The sequence below is a fragment of the Diorhabda carinulata genome, chromosome 8, assembly GCF_026250575.1.
Source record: "Diorhabda carinulata isolate Delta chromosome 8, icDioCari1.1, whole genome shotgun sequence".
Classification (NCBI taxonomy): domain Eukaryota; kingdom Metazoa; phylum Arthropoda; class Insecta; order Coleoptera; family Chrysomelidae; genus Diorhabda; species Diorhabda carinulata.
The window spans coordinates 5,129,445-5,149,470 of NC_079467.1; the positions used below are offsets into that span (position 1 = coordinate 5,129,445).

Here is a 20,026-nt window from a genome sequence, read left to right on the forward strand (position 1 = left end):
TGTTCTATCTGCTTATTCAAGCATTTTAATTTGAAAATTATTTTGACTGTTATCTATTTTGAGTTCTTTACATTAGTTTAATATTGATTTTTATCATTATTTATAATATTTTAATTTATCTGATATGTTGATCGAAAACCTAATTTTCCATTCAAGACTTTTCACGAATTTCATATTTCTAACAGTTCATTGAATCAGTAACAATTCATTTTTCAATAAATCAAATACTTGGTGAGACACAAATAAGCCTATAGTTTTTGCTCTAATACAATAGAAGATCAATCAACTGGTTTTCATTGATATACAGGGTGTTTTAAAAGATGGATACATATGATCAAAGTTTTTATTCCAAATTTTCGGAGAAAAAAAATCATATTTCATGCGAATCTCTGCATAGCATAAAACGCCAAAAATAACTATCAGATATTATTTTTTCCCTATTTTATAAGGCATGCCAAAAAATATGAATTTTGCTCAAGAGCTTTTTAAGAAATTGAAAATTTATATTATAGGAAAGTTAAAGAAATATTTAATTAATTATTTAATTTAATTTAAAGAAATATTTAATGATAAAAAGAATGCAGTGTTGCTGACAGTATTCGAGACAATTGTATAAGAAACCTTTCGTAGGTCTAACAGGCATTCATAACGAAGTTAGTTGAGTAAGTAAGTTTGGTTAATCGAAGTAACAAACTAATATCGATGGTTTACGAACAGTAAACTGTTGACAGAAACCTCAAGGGTTCCACAGCAGTCAAACTTTGGGTACCTGGTTAAGATTCAGAAACTATTGCGACCGTTTTATTCCAGAAATTTTTAGCGAAAGCTACAAAATGAATAGCTCTGAACCTGACATTTCTCACAAGATATTACAATGAGTTTCTCAAAGACTATTCTAATTTGACACCAAAGAACACAAAAAGCGGAAAAATTGATGTCGTCGTTCTGATTAATGGCAATACACGACTGCATACTGCTGATGTGACAGACGAACTACCTCAAAGTCTTTGACCACGCACTTATCAAGCTATTATCACATGTTTCGAAGCATTAAGGACTTGGTTACTAATGAAAATAATCCTGGCGTTATTTGGACATATTTGAGGTCACTGAAGGCAGAGGATGAGAAAGGCTGACTAGGACAAATACTTTTCTGGCAACTTTATAGGAAAATACGTTTAACTAATCAAGTGTTTGGTAGTAAAACCATCTTATTCTTACAATATGTCTCCAATTTATGTTCTACGATAATTTAAAAACAACTTTCGCAATTAGAAGTACAGTTGCAAGAATTATAAATCGAATGAATTTAAACCTTATAATCTTCAATTGACCAATATGAAACTAAACTATATTGAATGAAGTTTCGAATGTTGATATCATATCTAAGAAGAAAAGGAAGATTCCTGACACGATGGTGACTTGTCTTTGAGGTTTTTTATTGTAGTGGATGCTGGGATAAGTGGAGAAAGTGCTAAAAGTAAAAAAGGGCTAGAAGCATATATTGTCTGAATTTATAGATTACATCTAAATTAAAGAAGAAAAATATAGTAAGCCCATATTGCTACAATATCAAGTATCAAAATTTTCTAGATGTTCTACTTCGGATTTTGAATGGTGTTGTGATCAGGTATTCGAATTCATGGAATTTCTTTGTCCTTCAAGATAAACATACACTACTCCTATAGATTTTTTCTAGTGCTTAACGTATGCGAATTTGTTACTCAATATTTGGTTAGAAATGTTTGGATATAATATGATCATAGAACAATCACCTATTTAGAAAAAGAAAGTATGGGAAGTCAGGGTAAGGGGGGTCACCTGAGTAATGGGAGCTCCCAGCTAATTCATTAGCCTTCGACTATATTTTGAACTTTGAATGTATTGTGCTGCCATAAGATGGCAGTGGAGTAAATCTCAGAAAGTACAATTTCATTTCATTTGTGATTTCCAAGGGTCTGTACGATTCGGAAAACTGAAGGTAAATATCTTTTCTCATCATTCTTTTTGTCGGGGCAACCGAAAAGCAAATCGTGTTTTTTGAAGTTATGACAACCACTCCAAAAAGAGTAATGGGAGCTGGCCACTATTACCCGAATTACGTAATTTTTTTGTCATGTGCTCAACATCTTTTTAGATGCCTAGATTTCACAAGAGGACAACCAATAAGGGGTATTGGACTTAAGAACTTAAGGCTGTTGTCGCTGCTATAAGAAATAGTCGGTCCACCCGAATTTTTAATATACCAAGAAGCACCATATAAAAGGATGAATATGACGATCCAAATCTATGTCGTACCACGATGTTTTCCAAAGTTGAAGAACAAGAATACGTAGTAAAGTTGTCAAAGTTATTTTATGAACTTTCAAGACAAGAAGTCAAGAAATGTGCATATCACTATGCAGACAGAAGCAATTTAAGATGCCTTTTTAACAGAGATAAGAAAACTGCAGGTGATGATTGACGCCCCTATGTTTATTTATGGCAGAAAACGAATGAATTCTGTGCTTCAGAAAGGAGGTCCTCCAATGGCAGCATATTGCTGTTCAGGTAAAGGCTGAATAACGAAAAAACTTTTCATTTTATATTTGAAACATTTCCAAGAAACTGTTAAAGCAACTGTGGAAGATCCAGTGCTACTCATCATGAATAACCATACTACACACTGCACTCTGGAAGCCTATGAGTTTTGTAAAGCTAACGGAATTGTTCTTTTGACAATCCCCCACATACTTCACATCGTCTACAACCACTTCTCTGCTCAAATCAGTATTTAATTCAAAGTGTAATAAATATTTGAAAAATCATGCGTATGAAAAGTTAACTCCCTTTAAAATAGCTGAGCTTACATGAGAATTACTACATTGGAAAAAGCGGCCAAATGATTCCAAGTAACTGGTGTCTGGCCTAATAATCCTGAAACATTTTCCGTGGAGGACTACGTACCGTCCAATGCGGATCTCAATGAACCACAACAGCAAGGAATGCCTCAAAACACGCCTGAACAAATTCTCAGCATACACAACCAGCTAATCAACAACAAAAACACAATGTGGCTCTTGAAGCAACTTTCCAAGAACTTCTGCCTCTGCCCGGAGCGTCGAAGCCTAGGAAAGAGGCAACTAAAAGACAATCAAAGAAACAAATATCTGTAATATAATTTCTATGTCGAGCAAGGACTATGTTCGATAAGGCAAATAAAAAACTTACAAAGAAGGAAACCAGGAGAAAGGTACTGCTAAGAAAGATATTTTTCTAACGATGATTGAGCGTTTGTAAAGAGAATAAAGTTACCCAGACGTTTAAAATCGGGACAGCGTAGGAATTCTACAAACAACAGAAGTTCGGGTGAAGAAGATGATGATGAGAGGGATGCAAATGTAGTTGGCCAAGATATATGCCTAGTTTGTGGTAAATTCAGGAAAAATAATGAAATCTGGTTAAGATTTATCTTTTGCGGGAATTGGTCACTTAAAGCTTGCGTGGCACTGGAAAAACAAAAGAGTTTTGTTTGTGACTATAACTTTTAAACAAAAAGACTGGAGGAATAATGGCCCCATGCCCTCATTACCCCAATTGGATGGAGTAATGGGAGCCACATGGCCATTCCTGTTTTTGACTTAGGAATTTTATGTTATATTGTTATTTGAAATATTGATTTAGTATATTAAAAATAATATTTTCCTGAATTTTTGAAAAAAAATTATTGAGCAGAATTAAGGGCTGTAATAGCAAATAAGCTTAGGGGGCCCCTTTTTTTTCATAAGTTAGTTTGACATTATAATATTATTATTACTATTCATAAGAAATCGGAGGCCTTGTCAATCCCTGTAATTTATTTGGTTGGCCAATCGCCTTCGCCCTAGCTCAAGAAGGCTTTTCAGAAGTGGAGAATCCACCCAACGTCACTGGCTTTAAATCATGGTTCCAGTTGCTATTGAATTACATTCAAAAACACTTGACGCTTCAGTCTTTTAAAATGGATTCCAATTTATTTCCCAAATTTTCGGGATGTCTACCTATAATGTTATTAGTGACATCTATGTCAAATAAAATTAATAATGAGGGCATCTCGCTCTTGAGCAAAAGTCCTTATACCTTATATACAACTAATAACAAATAATGTTTGATGGTTACATTTTGGTTTAGACGCTATTTTCAGTGAAATATTTTCTAAAATTGATGATATAAAATAATATATTTGCTTAAACACACTGTATATTTGTATCGTCAACAATCTTATATCGATAGAGTTTGAAACTTTCAGCTATAACTATCGTAATAACTTACAATGTTTACTGATTCAAAAAAACAGTTTGGAAATGAAAATCTTGAAGATAATTTTGCAAATCAAAATTTCTGACTGACTGAAAAGAGAGAGAGAGAGGGACTAATTTAATGGTACAAAACGAGCAGCCTTTTCGCTCGACCTGTTCTTCATCCAAAATGTGTTTTCATTAAATGCTGTTTTGTCAATAAAAATGGATAACAAGCTAATAGTTATCAGAAAATACAAAATTTTTTTCGATTTTTTTAATTTTGAGGGAGTTTTAACCACAGGAATAGCATTCAATAATAACTGAGTTTGATACAAATTCAATATATTATGAAGATCAAATTGTATACGGAAATTATATTAAAATATTTCATAATTAGTTTAAATATATTATCCGTATGAGGCTTAGTCGTGGCTGAATAAATTGTGGTTTTACTGCGAATAAATGCCTGTCGAAGGGTATTCGATGACCGCCATTATGTGTTACATACTACGGTTCACTAATCACTCGAGAAGATATGAAATAAGAATTTTTTGGATGGCTGAATAACAGAAATAAAAGAAATTTTATTTAAAAATAGATAGGCATAGTTTTGCAAAGAGTAGCGAAACTACACGGGAAAATTGCGAGAGTATCTTTTACATATCTAAAATAAACAGAAAAATGTAACTTTTGTAAAAACAAAAAGTTGATTTCTCGAAAAATTTGATTGTGTATCGAATTCTTTTTGTATAATTACATTCTTATAATCTATTTTTTTAATAATATAGTTATTTTGTATAAATAAGAAAAAAATATAGAAATTTATCCTAAGAAATGAATCTCCCGAGAAAATAAAAAAAATACGGTGACGGGTGGTACATGTATAAAGTAGAACTATTTGAAAAGGTGAGGAGGAAGTTTAGAGTTGTTTCTAATTGGTTAGACTGATACAAAATGAAATGAAAAAACAATAACAGGTGTCTAAAGATTGATCGTCTGCACCAACCGACTCTACCCCTGATGTCGTGGACGGCCGCCGTTTGAAATAGGCGCTACTATCGAAAACCCTTCGACGGGAGCCCCCGTGGTCATATCAAAATCACAATATACTAAAATAGAATAAAATAAAATAAAATTCTGGGTCTAAACTTAACTCTATTACACTGTAGTTCATGGGTGTTATTATCAACAAATATAGTGACCAGTTCAATATTATTTACAAACTTCTTTTGGAAATAGATATCCATATTGAAAATTCAATCAATATTCAAAATATTATCATATTTATAATCCTGTGTTTATAAACTCCCTATTTACAAAAATTTTGGAATAGATTCTAATTTACAATACATTTTAATTAAAAAGAAACATCGATGAAAAATATATAGTTTGAGCGCAAACAAATCATTTTGTTTCGTCCTCAGTTAGTTGGCTTCCCCGATATCGATTTTCAGAATCAAAAGAAAAAGAAAAATCAACACAAAACAGACCAGGGACAAGATAAACAAAAACACACAAAATAAAACACATTCCGAAAGTATGAAATGACTCTCATCAAGAGGCTAGCGATATTTCATATTAATCAAATAGCTTTTCTTACTTATAATTTGATTATACAAAATTTAAAATATAAATGTCTTAAATGTATTATATATAAAAATTATTAACAAAGATACTTCAGCCAGAAACAAACTTTTGGTCTCGGTTCTTCAATATACCCATTCAAATTTAGGGAACTTAGAAAGAATATATAAGTCGAAAATTGTCATTAGAGTACAATGCTTGAACAACAAAATGATTTTTGACACTGAATATACGGAATTGGAGCTAAGTTGTAAGGCATCTGTCGATATAGTTGAAACATAATCTTCATAGAATGCAGGTATGTTTCCCATCGCTCCCATACAATGGAGATAGTTTTCTTATCACTCTGTAGATGTAGGAAACGACAAAATATGGAAAAATATTTTTTAATCAGATGAGTTTAAAAGATATGTTCACACTGTTACGTAGCTTGGTTATATTTCGATTTCTGTTTACAAAATTTTTTTTTCAAAATTCAGGCCACCTGCATAAAACGATTGGAAGTATGCAGGGTGTGCACTGTTGTTCCAAACCTTTTAATTAACCCCCTTTTTTAATCATGAACTTTGGATAATCATCATATGAATTAATTTTTGTTACAAAAATAAATAGTTGGTATAATTAATTATTAATTACAATTGAATGATTTGAAAATATTTTATGTCTTAGTGCATTCCGATTATTTGGTCTTGTAATGTTTTGAGGCATTCACAGAACTGAAAATCTAAATCTGGTTTTTATTGTACCCCTTCTCAAAATCCACCTGTTATATCATTAAAATTATTACTGAATACATTTCTTGTTTGAGGAACTTTTTGGAGCTCGGCATCCAAGTATACCATTAGGATGCTCGACTCAATATAGAAGAGACCAATTTGATTCACAGGCGATTCAGAGCTGATCAGAAACTTGGACAGCTTAGAGCATAGAGGAAAGGTCACTGATTGACTTGAATTGACCGATACTACTACGGCAGATGCTCTCCCGAGCTGTCCAACATAACCCCACCTAGAATAGTTTCTGCAAGACCCACTCGACAGGCAGACGTGGTTCATGAACTCAGAGTTCCCCTGCAGACGCCCAGAATGTGAAGATATCGGCTTTCTTTGGAGAAGTGGAAGCCTTTGGAATCAGCTACCAAGACAAGTCTTTCACGAACAATACAGCTTACAGAACTTTGATATTCACAAGTCTCCACACGGTAGGCTCCACTCGAATTAATCGGGTGCCGATAAAACTTAAACATTAAATTCCAAAGTCTTTTCTATTCTGTGTTCCTGAGTCCATCTAGAACCAATATCTTTTCAATAACTACAGTATGTAACAGGAACGTGGTTTGATTTAGAGAGACTATATTTCTTGTACAATATTTTTTAAATCTATGTGAAAATGTTGATTTTATAACTTCCAATGATTTCTCTTCACCTATTAGTAGCGACTTTTTGTAAGTTAGTTCATGGAAGAGTTTCATTTAAACTTAGTTTCAGAATACTCCAAATTTTAGTTTTGGTAATTTGATTGCGATTTGGATCCAAATCGCAATACCAAGAATCAGGTTTTAGAAGCTTACAATTTGCCTGACTCTTCTGGAAACGAGTGGGATGAGACTGAAAGCGTGGAAGATAAAGTGGATGGAGATTCGTTCTTCCACTTTGAGCCAGGCTATCTAAAAATAGGTGATTTTGTCCTCGTCGAAAAAAATTAGATAAGCTTTTCGTGATATTGATGATATGTCTGGCCAGGTGTAGAATACAGAGGTGCCTAGAAGGGACATAAAGAAAATATTCCCTCAGCCTCTAGATGAGCTATTGCACATTTAATACAAAGTTTCCAAACAATTGCCTTGTTCAATAAAATCTTGTTTTTTTTTTGAAGTCAACCTTTTTGTTTTCGTAGGGAGAGTAATTCCAAAATATTACTCCTAATATAGGGTATCCTACCTCATATCAGGAAGACAATTTCGAAATCTTGTAATTTACCACTTTAGTCTATGTGTCAAAATGTTCACAATCGTTGTGGTTGAGAATTGAATTTGTGATGGATATGAATAGCAGAGATGTGTTTTCTTGTAGAGGACTCAACTTAGAAAGGCTGTGAAGGTTTTTGAATGAAATAGGTGTAATATCCCTTAGGCAATTCATATTTGGTACTTATAATTCAATAAGTGAGTTATCCATCATTATCATAAAATATTTAACGAATCATCTTAACCTCTCATCATCATTATACCCTTCTCTAATGACAATTAGGTTATTAACAGAAAATTCTATTAATTTTTAGATTTTACGTCATTTTATAGAAATTTTGTTTCTAAAAACAAGTAAAAATTGACCTATCGACATATTTCGTTCTTAACCTTTTCTGACCCGAACAATTTTTTTTATAATTTTAAATTCAAATAGTTGTTCAATGGATTGTAGATATCCTGAATTATATGAAAAAACCTTTTGTAATCCTAAAATAAATCGAAATATAAGCAAATTATGTTACTTTACATTATACATCGAAATTTATATTATGTGTGCAAAAAATGATTAAAAAGATACTCCAACTACAAGTAATAGTCAAGTTTTTAGAATTATATCATAGTTACTAAATATACATAAAGATTTCTGCCAATAAATGTAAAAGTATTGATCAGATGCCACTTAAAAATATCTGGGTGTGAATATCGACGGCAGACTTTGTTGGAAAGTCCATATAAAAAAAAAACATGGAGAGCTTGATAATAAATATAAAAATATGTATTGGCTACTAGGACGAAGTTATGCACGTACAACAAAACTTCTTTTATGCAAGCAAATCTTAAGAACTATTTGGAGTTATGACATACAATTTTGAGAATCGAGAATAAGATTCCAAAGAACATGACTGGTGCAACCTGGCACTGCCAAAAGAGTGAAATCTATCAGGATCTACAGATGGAGACTGTTAACCAAATTACAACCAAATGTGACAGTGGCTGCTTCATCATGTTAATGTTGAGGCAATTCAGCTTCTAAATATCATGAACATGACTAATAGACTTAAAGAGGATCAAACCATTCGAGTTAGTGCAATAATTATTGAGTGAGCATATTGCAGATAAGTATAACACGTTGGTTTTAGTGTTATAAAATATTAGACTCCAAGGTCCATTAGTTAGTAAGACCATAGTTCGCTCATTAATCTCTTTCTAATCAGATTGTAATACCACAAAACATTCTTCCTTGCCAATAAACGTAAAAGTGCCGAAATCAGAAGCCACGTCAATGGATATCATTCTTCACTTTAGTTTCGTTTTTTCAAGAAATCATAATCACCGGATGTTGACGTCTACTAAAGATAATGAAGATTATTCTGATATGATGGAACAAACATCAAGTACAATGAATTTCATATTGTTTTAACAATATACAGCATCACCATTATCGAATAAATTCAATTCTTCTTACCGAAAGGGAACAGATTTCCAAAAAACTTCTAGATCATCTGGTTACAAAACTTTGGTTTTTACACGATGTTTGTTAAAGTACTGAATGAAGACATTTGATCTCGCTAATACCCCATCTCAAGAGGAACATATATACCAACAGGAGACCAAGAGAATTCAATTGAAGTGCGAGGTGCGACAATTTTCTTTGCGGGCAACACCTGGCGTTAACTAGCTCAAAACTAGCAGATATGGAAATAATTTGACGCCTATTACTGTCCATAAGTGGACATTAATAGACTAAAAATAAGGAGAATAAATTTATTATGCGGGTGCTATTAAAATATACCGTTATTCAGTGGAACATTGTTTGGTTTCATAGACATGTTGAAATGTAATAAATATGATGCCTCATAGTGTTTTATTTTCATTACTTACCCTTATGAGACGTACTTACAAAATTAATCAAATTAAAAAAGTATTAAATTTATCAAAAAAAAAACTATTTATGATAATATGAAATGGGGCTAGCCAAATGAAATCATGAGAATTATTTCGTTTTAGATAAAGTAGTAGAATATAGATAAAATGATATTGCCATAAGTCGGAATGGTAATATCGGGAAAAAACACTTTACAATAAAAAATACGTCACCTTAACTGGCACACTACATCAAATGCACATTCAGTTAAGACAACTACAAACAAGGAAAAATGATAGATTTAATAAAGAATTCTAGTCTTACCTTGCGAAGTCCCAGCCAAATTGTCGTTTCCCTGTAGAGACTGATTCAATCCTGCAACACCAAAGAATAGAATTTCACTGACTACGGAATATATAGTTTACATGTTTTTCTCTAGCTTACACTCGAAAACTATAAGTATTTATACTGAGTGTTGAAAAAAAGTAGACCTGATCTCTAGGATATTTATAAAATTAAAAAATAAATGGTAGAAAAACGAAGAAAAAATATATAAACGTTATTAACGTTTTTGCTTAAACTGATGGCAACATTGTGATGGATCCTGTGATTTTTTTCATACCTGCTACTCATAGAGGACAAGTTACAGGGTTCGTACTAAGTTGTATTGAACGTAAAGTTAGATTATCAGTCAAAGGTACTATTGGTACAACTGGATAATGTGTACCGTTTTCGGAATATTTTGGTTTAAAAATAATGGAATAATAACTTTAGTGACGTTGTAGAGAAACTGGGAATGTCAGACCAAAAAAATGAACTCTGATTGACCAAGAACGACAAGAACTTTCAATATGAACTGTATTATTTAAAATTATTGACCAAGATCCAACAGCGTAAAGAATACATCTTCTCCAAGTACTTGGAGGCTCTTTGAAGAGCAGTAGCTACATTTTTATCATTACAGACAAGTCTAAGTGCTATTGCCTGACAATTTATCGGTTAGAGTGGATTTTTCTTAAAAATTAATAGTAAGGATAGCTTTCAATCCATTTTTTATTCAAATAAATCCTTCTAATAAACAGAATAAGTATGTTTAACTAATGGTGTGATGAGAACCGACATGTCAAAATGGTGTCACATTACTAACAATTATGTAAAATTAATGTTTGCGGAGTTTGGAAATATAGATAATGATATGTACCTTTACATAATCATTTATAAAAGATTTTAGAAGATTTATCCATTTTACAAATCGATGTGTAGAAGCCCCCATTTATTGGCCTCCTCAGTCATGTGATTTTAATCCTTTGGAATATAAAGTTTGGTCGTATATTAGAAAAAGTCTGTGCTACAGAGGTAAATTCACGCCATGAATTAGGATACAGAATCCCACGTCACTTCAATGACCTTATAGCCGATTCCCAATCGCTTAGGAGATTAATGGATATTCAGAAAAAAGGATAGACGTGAAAGCGTTGAACATTTTGAAAGTATGATGAAAGTCTAATGAAATTCTCTTTCATGTTCTTAATTTTCATATTAATTTTCGTCTTGTTACTTCTTATTTAATTAGTAACTTTATCATTACTTCATACACACCAGCAATGGTTATTACTCCATAGTTTTCAAATTAAAATCTTCCGAAAACTAGTTATACCGTATCTAATCTCATCCAGAGTACATTTTTGGTGTAAAAATTGAAATTTATATCGATAAATTGACATTGAAATATTACTTAGTGGAACCATATAACTAGTGAACTCTATAAGAAATATAGAAAGAAATTCATGGGATGTAAGAGCTTCCAAAACATATTCGTATAAAATTTCTTTATAGTGTTACCACTAGTTTTGGTAAAAACGGGAAAAATATGTATATTATTTTTTAGCACACCCTGTATATCTAAGATTCAGCTTACAATAAGAAAAATTCTAGATTCAAAATGACAAATTGTTTAATTGTGGACTAATATGAGTTTTTCTTACCTCCTAACATAGAAGTATCACCCGCTAGCGCCGCCATACTAAAATTAAAACTTCCCGCCGCCGTTGCAAATAATTTGCTTTCCGTCGGCGTTAAATAAGGACTTATGGCGCTATCATGATCGTCGTGGTCCCCGCCACCCCCCGAACTACCCGAATGAGGACCACCATGAGGCACACTGCCCCCGTTATCGTTGGTCATGTCGGCTGAGTCGTTGCTGTTGTCGTCCTGGTTGGTATTACAGAGCAATTCTATTGGTTCATTTTTTATGTTATTGTTGTCGTTGTCGTTGTTGTTACATCGGGAATGGAGGAGGGTGGGGGACGGCGAACACGGCGAAGCTTCTCTATCCGTACTACTTATCCCATTATTACCTAAAATAGTAAATATAGCCAAAAATCACATACAGTTGGTATTAGCTAAATCGAAAAATTTTAGAGTCTATCAATAAAAATACTAATATCTACAACATCTGGGAATACCTCATTTTTATAAAATTTTATGTTTGTAGATGATGTTTAAATAGCTATTTGTATAACAAGGGAGGAAAGTGCTACGTTTCCTCCCGAGTATAACTAATAATTCGAGGCACTAAACTTCCATGTTATACATATCTCCAAATAATAAGTCATTTTCATATTATAAATTTATGAAACTAACCAACAAAGAATATTAAAGACCTTAAACTAAGAAGTAGGTACAGTATAACATACAGACACGTTATTTTCATTTGGCATCCCACATATTTATTTATACTAATGTTGAACGTCCAATTTTGAGCAGTAGTTATTTGGATACCACTAGAACTGAGAGCTGGAACCGAAGCAGTTTTCATGATATTTTCATTAACATTATTATTATAAAGTTTCTAATACATTTCTGCCTTTTTTATCAACTAACACCACCATTGACGTCGTTGATTCTGTAAAATTCTTAGGGCTTATTGTGGACCATTTTTTGAAATGGGGATTGCGTATTGTCCCCTTATCTAAAAAATTAAGTTCTTTCTTATTTGCGCTGAGTTGAGTTTCCAAAGAACTGAACTTGTCCACCTCCTTAATAGTTTATTATGCCCTTATTGAGTCGCATCACCGATATGCCCTTCTCTTCTGGGGTACGTGAGGTGCGACTAAATTTGATCGAATATTCAAACTACAAAAGAGAGCTGTTAGATATTTACTCGGACTAAACAGCGTAAGCACGCTTCTCTAATTTCAGAAAAATCGTCGACTTAGAAATGCGGAGCACGACCTTCACCTACCTACTCCACGTTGAGAATTAGTTAAGGGCTCAATATATGACAATTTAAAAAAATGCACAATCACTTGCCAATTGAAATCAAATCAATACCATCTTTTCCGCATTCCTTAATACTTTGAGGGCATATTTCCTGGAAAGTGCCTTCTACTCTGTAAACGACTTCGGGGCATGTTACATACTTGTTTAGGTTTGCTATGGACTTATATACTAATTATTATATATTACTATTACTTATACTTTTGTTACTCATTGTAGTTTTTTTCTGTATTTTGAAATTTTACCTCTTTTCTATCTTTTTTAGTTTTTACAAGCTTTTGTAACAATTTTTTAACAATAAAGCATTTCACTCTCTTTCAGCTGGTATCCCCCGGAAGTACTCGTACTTAGCTTATAACAATCAAATTCATTAACTTCAATGACTCTCATAATTTGGTTCGAAATTTTTCGCTTTTTGCAAGAAATTGATCATATTTCCCAACTCATAATCTCCGTGTTGGTATAAAGCAGGAAAGAAATTTTTGACTTTTCCTATTCGTTCTTCTTTTGCTATTAATAGTTTGACTTTGTTTCCAATTTTCTTTTTGTGATTTTATGTCATAATTACGATGTCATCTGCTTCGAAGTTTATTGGGATCAGGTTGAGGTGTCTTATGTTCGTTTGTAGGTGTTTCGTCACTTTCTTCACATTTTTTGTATTTTATACAGTGTTAGTATGGACAATAGTGGGCTCAATCTTCTTTTTCCATCATTTTTTTTGGTATTTATAATTTGTTTAATATCTTCCACATTCTATTATATTCCTACAAATGAATAATAACAATTTCCTTCTTTGTTAATAGACTGTCAGCTTCACGTTGTTGATATAATAACAAAGTTCACAATTTAAAGACTTTCCAGAATAGCGCTGGTGTTAACAGAGGGAATGGAATGAATGCAGCAGCTGCAGATGAATTTACTCTGATGCTAATGTGACATTAATCTTTCACGCGTTTCGGTAGGCATTTTTAATATACAAAGATTATTCTTCTACTAACTTACTTTCTATAAAGATACTAGAGATCAAAACTAATTAAAGTAATATATTAGAATTTTGAAGTTTATAAAGATAAAGGCAGAAGGGGATGTGCTTTTAGTGGATTGTATATAAAAAGTATCACCACACCTCAAAAAATTTATATTATAAAAACAAGTCAAAGCTGTCCAAATAGATTTTACAGGAAAGAAACAAAAAGCTATCATATACACTACCGATCAAAAGATTTTGCCCATCCCATAATTAATTATTTATTTACTTTATAAAAACTCATCTTTATATTTTGTCGTTGAGTGCGACAAGTTGAAACTTCATTAATTTTTAACTGTGAATGATATCTTCGAAGTTGTATGATTTTAGTTTAGTTCCAGTTAGCCCAGTGAGACGGAAGAACGTACTTTTTGCACCAAGACATCTTTTTGTGAATTTCGTTCCGACTTGTAGGTTTTAAAATGGGTAAAAACAAGGAACTATCGGCTTGAACACGTGAATTAATCTTAAGTTTTCATAGCCGTGAACAAAGTAATCGTGCTATTGACACCGAATTGAAAATACCTCGACTACAACCTTGGACACAACGAAGAAAAATATGAATCCACCAGGAGCTTTTGCGATAGAAGAGTTCACTGAGCTTTTAAAAAACCACAACCGTTGAAAATAAACGTATTGTATTGATCAGTAAACGTGATTGACGACACACAGACCAAGAAATAGCAGCTCAAATTAATGAATCTAGGGATCTGCCTTTGATAAAAGGAGATTGAGAGAAGCGTTACAGTGAACAAAACTGTTTTAAGACGTCAAAATCAAATTTGGAAGTTGCAGTGGGCTACAGAACATTAAAATTAGACGCATGAATAGCGGGATATAGTTTTATGAAGTGATGAGTCAAAATTTGATTTGTTTGGTCTAAGAAAAGAGTTTGTGCGCAGGTCTAAAGAAGAAAGGATTCTAGATCCATGTGTAATACCAACTGTAAAAGCAAAGCAGAGGATCTTTGATGATTTGGGGGAAGGGCTACTGGAGACCTGGTAAACATTGAAGAGATTTTGAATAAAGAAGGCTATAAAAATCATAAAGTAAAATGTAGTACATTCTGGTCATCGCCTTATCGGCAGAAAATTTATCTTTCTGCTTGACAACGAGTATTTTAAAGAATTGAAATGGAGGAATCTACTGAAATTAATGATTCGATTGTCATAGTCTCTTGACCTCAACCTGATTGACTTGTTGTGGGAAAGGGAAGTCAGATATCATTGTCCTACTCTACACTTCTTGAGAATATCCTGAGAAACGAATGGAATCAAATAGACCACGATTACTTGTCAAAATTGTCCACCGAAATATAGTGAGCAAAAACTTTTGACTGGTCATGTACATGACTACAATTATACCGTCCGAAAAATAACTTTGTTAATTCCAATTTTGTAACTGTTCACTAAAATCACCTCGATGTGATTTGAAAATAAGAATCCGTCGTTGAGAAAAAAACCAGACTTTCAGACAGAACAGATCGACGGTGAACTCAATATTCTTAATAATTGTAGAAAATCAAAACAGTTCGTATATTTTGTTGACCTCACTAAAGCCTTCAATGAAGTACGATACGGACGTATTAGATTTTAGAGGCAAACAGTATAGATTATGAATATTAAAATATTATTGTGGAATTGATCGCCGAAAATGTGACAAGGAGTGAAACTACAATTGCCCAAGTGGACGTCTTACCTTCTGTATCGGTTTTTATCGAATTAAGATTGAGATTGAGCACATTATTCTTCATAGCGCTAGGGGAAAAATCTGCCGGTTGAGTTTGTGGTGGGAGGTGTTGCGAATGCGTCGTCGATAAATTTAATTCATTATTATTGTTATTGTTATTGTTATTGCCCATTATATGATCAATTCTTGTTCTTTTATGTTCATTATCTGGATCCATTGATATCCTTCTTTCTCTCCTGTATTGCAATGCGGCTCTTCTGAGCAACTGATTCACAGTAGCGCCATGGGGAGGGGAGGAAGGAGACGTGAATAAACTATCTTCTACTAGCTTATCCGTGAATGACGAATGGTGGTTGGATACTGGCGTCGAATGTTGCTGTGATCTGACCATACTTTGTACTTGGGCCAACTAGAATAAAAATATCATGATAAAAAAATTGACAAAATATTGTTATGGGATTTGTGACATAGACAAAATAAATGATTAGACAAATAGGGAAGAATACAGTGTTTTATAAAGGGAAGTAGCAACCAAGAACGCTTTCATTTAACGAAATCTTCCCTCAAAAATAAAATTGATAAATATTTTCTACTTTAAACAGTATTGAAATAAGTGAAATGTATAAGGGAGGACACAGAAAACGTGGTAGAATTAGAAGCAAATAAAAGAAATAGAGAATGAGTATAATTAGAAAATATGCTGTAATGGAGGAACTACAACAACAACAAATGATATACATATTAACAGAAAACTTAATTTATTGATATTCTAAAATGATGATTCAATAAATATTAATCAATACGATTAGTCAAATCTGTAAAGAATATTATGCAACTTCAACAATACTGTTGCAATAAATTTCTTCAGATTACAATTCATCAGTGCTGCTGATGGAAACTTTTTAATACTCCTTTTTTATTTGGAAAAGTTCAAGCCGCTTTACCACTTTATCTTGGAATAATTCACAATTTCAAAAACTTCCATTAGCTGGAATCGGTTTCGATCTAATTGGTCCTCTTTCACTCAAGGTGCGCGTTTTCTCCTTCAGAGTTTCTAATCTGTACAGAAAATAACTTTATAACGGCTTAAAAAACGTGGAAGCATTTGATAATTGTCGATTTCTGGGAAAAAAAACATTGTGACATATGGGGAGACAACTAATTATCCATTTCTTCTGAAAACAACTGTAAATTCATTTAAACTGTTATAGATTGAAACATATGTTTCAATTGAAAATTCTGTTGATTTCATGGGAATTTTTGATAGTTTCTCTGGGTCTGTGTGTGTGTTCGTGTGTGTGTGTGTGTGAGTAGGAGAAGAGAAGCCTCAGAGTAGGCAATTGGCCACAGAAATTTTTTTTGCGAATGTTTATTGGAAGAGGAAACTTACGATAAATCAAAGAAATGTATAGATTAAATATAGCCACATTTTTCTTGCACTCCAGAAAAATATTATTAGTAGTTGTCGCAGCTTCAAAATGGTGACTAAAAAACCGTTGCTGTGTATGTTTTACTATAATCGAAATTTATCATATGTGGAATGTTATTTGGTAGATTTGGGTGGAGCTGGAAATAGATGTTTTGCGTAGGTTATCTTCTCCATCCCATTCTAATGGATCTCTTATGTTTGCAGTTTCTGCTGCTTTGTAATTTTACTTTGTCTCTCACTCAAGCTAAGACTATTAGAAAGAATTTCTAATTTCTTAAAAAAACAAAATAGTTACTTTTAATTCATTCAAACTATTAAAGATAGAAACATTCATAAATATTTCAACTAAACCCCGTAATTATAATTGATCCATAGATATTAGCTATGTTGTAGAATACAGGTCTCAGAACGTATTCCTCATTTATATGTCAAATATTACGCGGAATAGTGGATGTAACAGCGTTTGCATAATTAAAAGTCGAGGCAGCGACTTGGAAATCAGTAACAGCGATTTACTGCTAAACAATGTGCTGTGTGTTCAATCAATAATTTCTTAACAGTTCGAAGTTTAAATCGAGCCCATTATCACCTTCACATCATTTAGATACATTCGAAAACATAATGTACTTATAAATTTGAACGGAAAGGTACCACCATGAGTACGAAGCCTGAGACTGCGAGAAATGTATGACTAACAAAATATTTGAAGTTCCCATGTTGGAAATAACAATTGACATATTGCTATTCCGGATACATTATGTAACAATTCCGGAAGTTACATCCATGGTGCATCAATTCCGAAAACTGTCATGACTAGATATTTTTGGCACCATTTTGTATAATTCGTGTATTCTCTTGTACGTCCGAAGTATTCTTACCAAATATTTGATGTTCCTCTCTGAGAAAATTCAACTGGTACTGATCATTTACCTTATGATACATACTTTGACACTTTCGAAACTTTCATTAAGAGATGAGGTGTACTTGGAGAACTATGAGCACCTCTAGACTTATCAGAACTTGATTTGAACTAAAATTTTAACATCAGAATATCACTGCTACTAATTCAGAATATGTTTGGGGACATGAAATAATTCTACGGAACACACACGAAACGAAACTTCCTTTTTAAAAATGTCGTTGAATGGATAAAGATGATCCGCAAGACAACTATTAACATCACTCTGTATTTACTGGATATGGATAAATGGAGTATAAAGATCAAGATTTAGACTTGGGTGATATATGATAAGTATAATGCATCTACGAGTTAAAAGTGACTTTACCTGTTCTCTACCATCTCCGTGTTGTTGTGTGAGACCGCTAACCCTGAGGACTTCTGCCGTTTTGAGGAATGACGAGAGGGAACGTTGATGTACATTAACTTCTCCGTGATAAATGAACTCGACCAATGCATGCAAATCTGTCCAAGCGACATCTTGAAGGACTATCACCGGGTGTTTACAAGGTGTACTCTGAAATAAGACAATTTATAAATCAAACATCTTATTCTATAAAAACTAATTTGATAAATGTTTAGTGTCTCAATCCACCTAATCTTGAATATGGTTGTTTGTGGTTATTGTATATTCTGTTCAGTGGTGAATTGGTGTGTCTTTAATACAAAGAGATGGTTTTCTCGTAGCATATCTTCCACAATATTCAAGAAGTATGGATTGGGGCGATAATTTTGGTTTAATGAAAATATAGTGTGGCGTTGAGCTGGTAAACTGATTAATGAATTTATTTGGGAATTTCCACAATTTAGAAGCGCGACGGGAAGGGCAAGGCATTCGAAAAATTCTATGGTTTTCCTTGGAATCTCGTTTTTTGTTGATCTAATGTGTTGAGAGTTTCTGCTGGGTTGTAATCTCTCACTCAAGCTACGATTATTTCCACAAATTTTCAAAATAGCGATAGAAAAGAATTTTTCAAGTACTATTCCAACAAATAGGGATAATCTACATTTGTACTTTACATTCCCTATTGAGTTTTTATTCAATTTTTATAATAGTTTATAAAGATTTGATGTAACGTCTATGTATAGGTGAGAGTTCTATTAAAATTGTTCGTTTTGTTTAATAGAAGCGATACTAACTTTTCTATTTTTTTGTATCGAACGGCTAGATACAGATATTTTTAAATATTTTATGCTCCATACAACTATATCGCATCCATTAGATTTAGGACTATAAAATCTATTTATAAAGTATGAAAATAAAAATTATCTCATGTAGCACTCTATAACAAACAATGCAAAAACAGTTTATTTATTTACAATAGATAATTTTTAATATTCATATATAATTAAATGTAGAATAAAATCAAAATTATTCTCTATTTTCAAATCTACTTGCTACTGCACTAAACAAATTTCAATTATTATTTTTTTTAATTTGCTTTCACTTTAATTTCACATTTTATTATACTCCTGGTTATTCAGTTTCGTCATTAGGTTTTGTAGCATCAGTATTCAATTTAGTTCATCACAGTCCTTCCATATTCTAATTTATAAATTCTATATCTGCGAGAGCTTGGCAGAATCTAGGAAAATAGATTCGTGGGCAAAAAAATCGACTCAGTGTAACACCTGCAATCGCTGGTCACCTCCGAACGGCAATTGAAGAGTTTGCATTTCTTTGCGGGCAGCATTACATTTTTCCCTAGACCTGCTTCTCCATTGAGAAGCGTTGCCGTAAACGCAATGATCCGTTTTTCAAATCCCTCTTGTAATTTCTCTGATAAATCCATCTTGACGCCGCAATTTTTTCTCTTAATCGAAATTTGTTGCCTGGCTTATACCGTCCAGCAAGATTATGATCGGTAACCACACTTTTCATGCTTATTTACAGTGGTGCTAATTACACATCTTCGTTAACAACAAACGAGAATTCTACCCCGAACATGGACACAAGTGTTAGAGCCG

The 20,026-nt window shown here is 32.8% G+C and overlaps 1 protein-coding gene across 4 annotated transcripts in view; it reads right to left on the bottom strand.

Annotated features, from left to right (window-relative positions):
- LOC130897042 (broad-complex core protein isoforms 1/2/3/4/5) overlaps positions 1-20,026 on the bottom strand; it is a 90,158-nt gene that overhangs the window by 35,825 nt on the left and 34,307 nt on the right. For all 4 annotated transcript variants that reach the window (XM_057805537.1, XM_057805540.1, XM_057805539.1 and 1 more), the window contains exons 3-6: positions 18,387-18,575; positions 15,681-16,080; positions 11,662-12,033; positions 10,001-10,051 (exon numbers count right to left, since the gene is read on the bottom strand). In XM_057805537.1, coding sequence (XP_057661520.1) covers positions 10,001-10,051; positions 11,662-12,033; positions 15,681-16,080; positions 18,387-18,575 — 1,012 coding nt within the window. The remainder of the gene's footprint in view (positions 1-10,000; positions 10,052-11,661; positions 12,034-15,680; positions 16,081-18,386; positions 18,576-20,026) is intronic.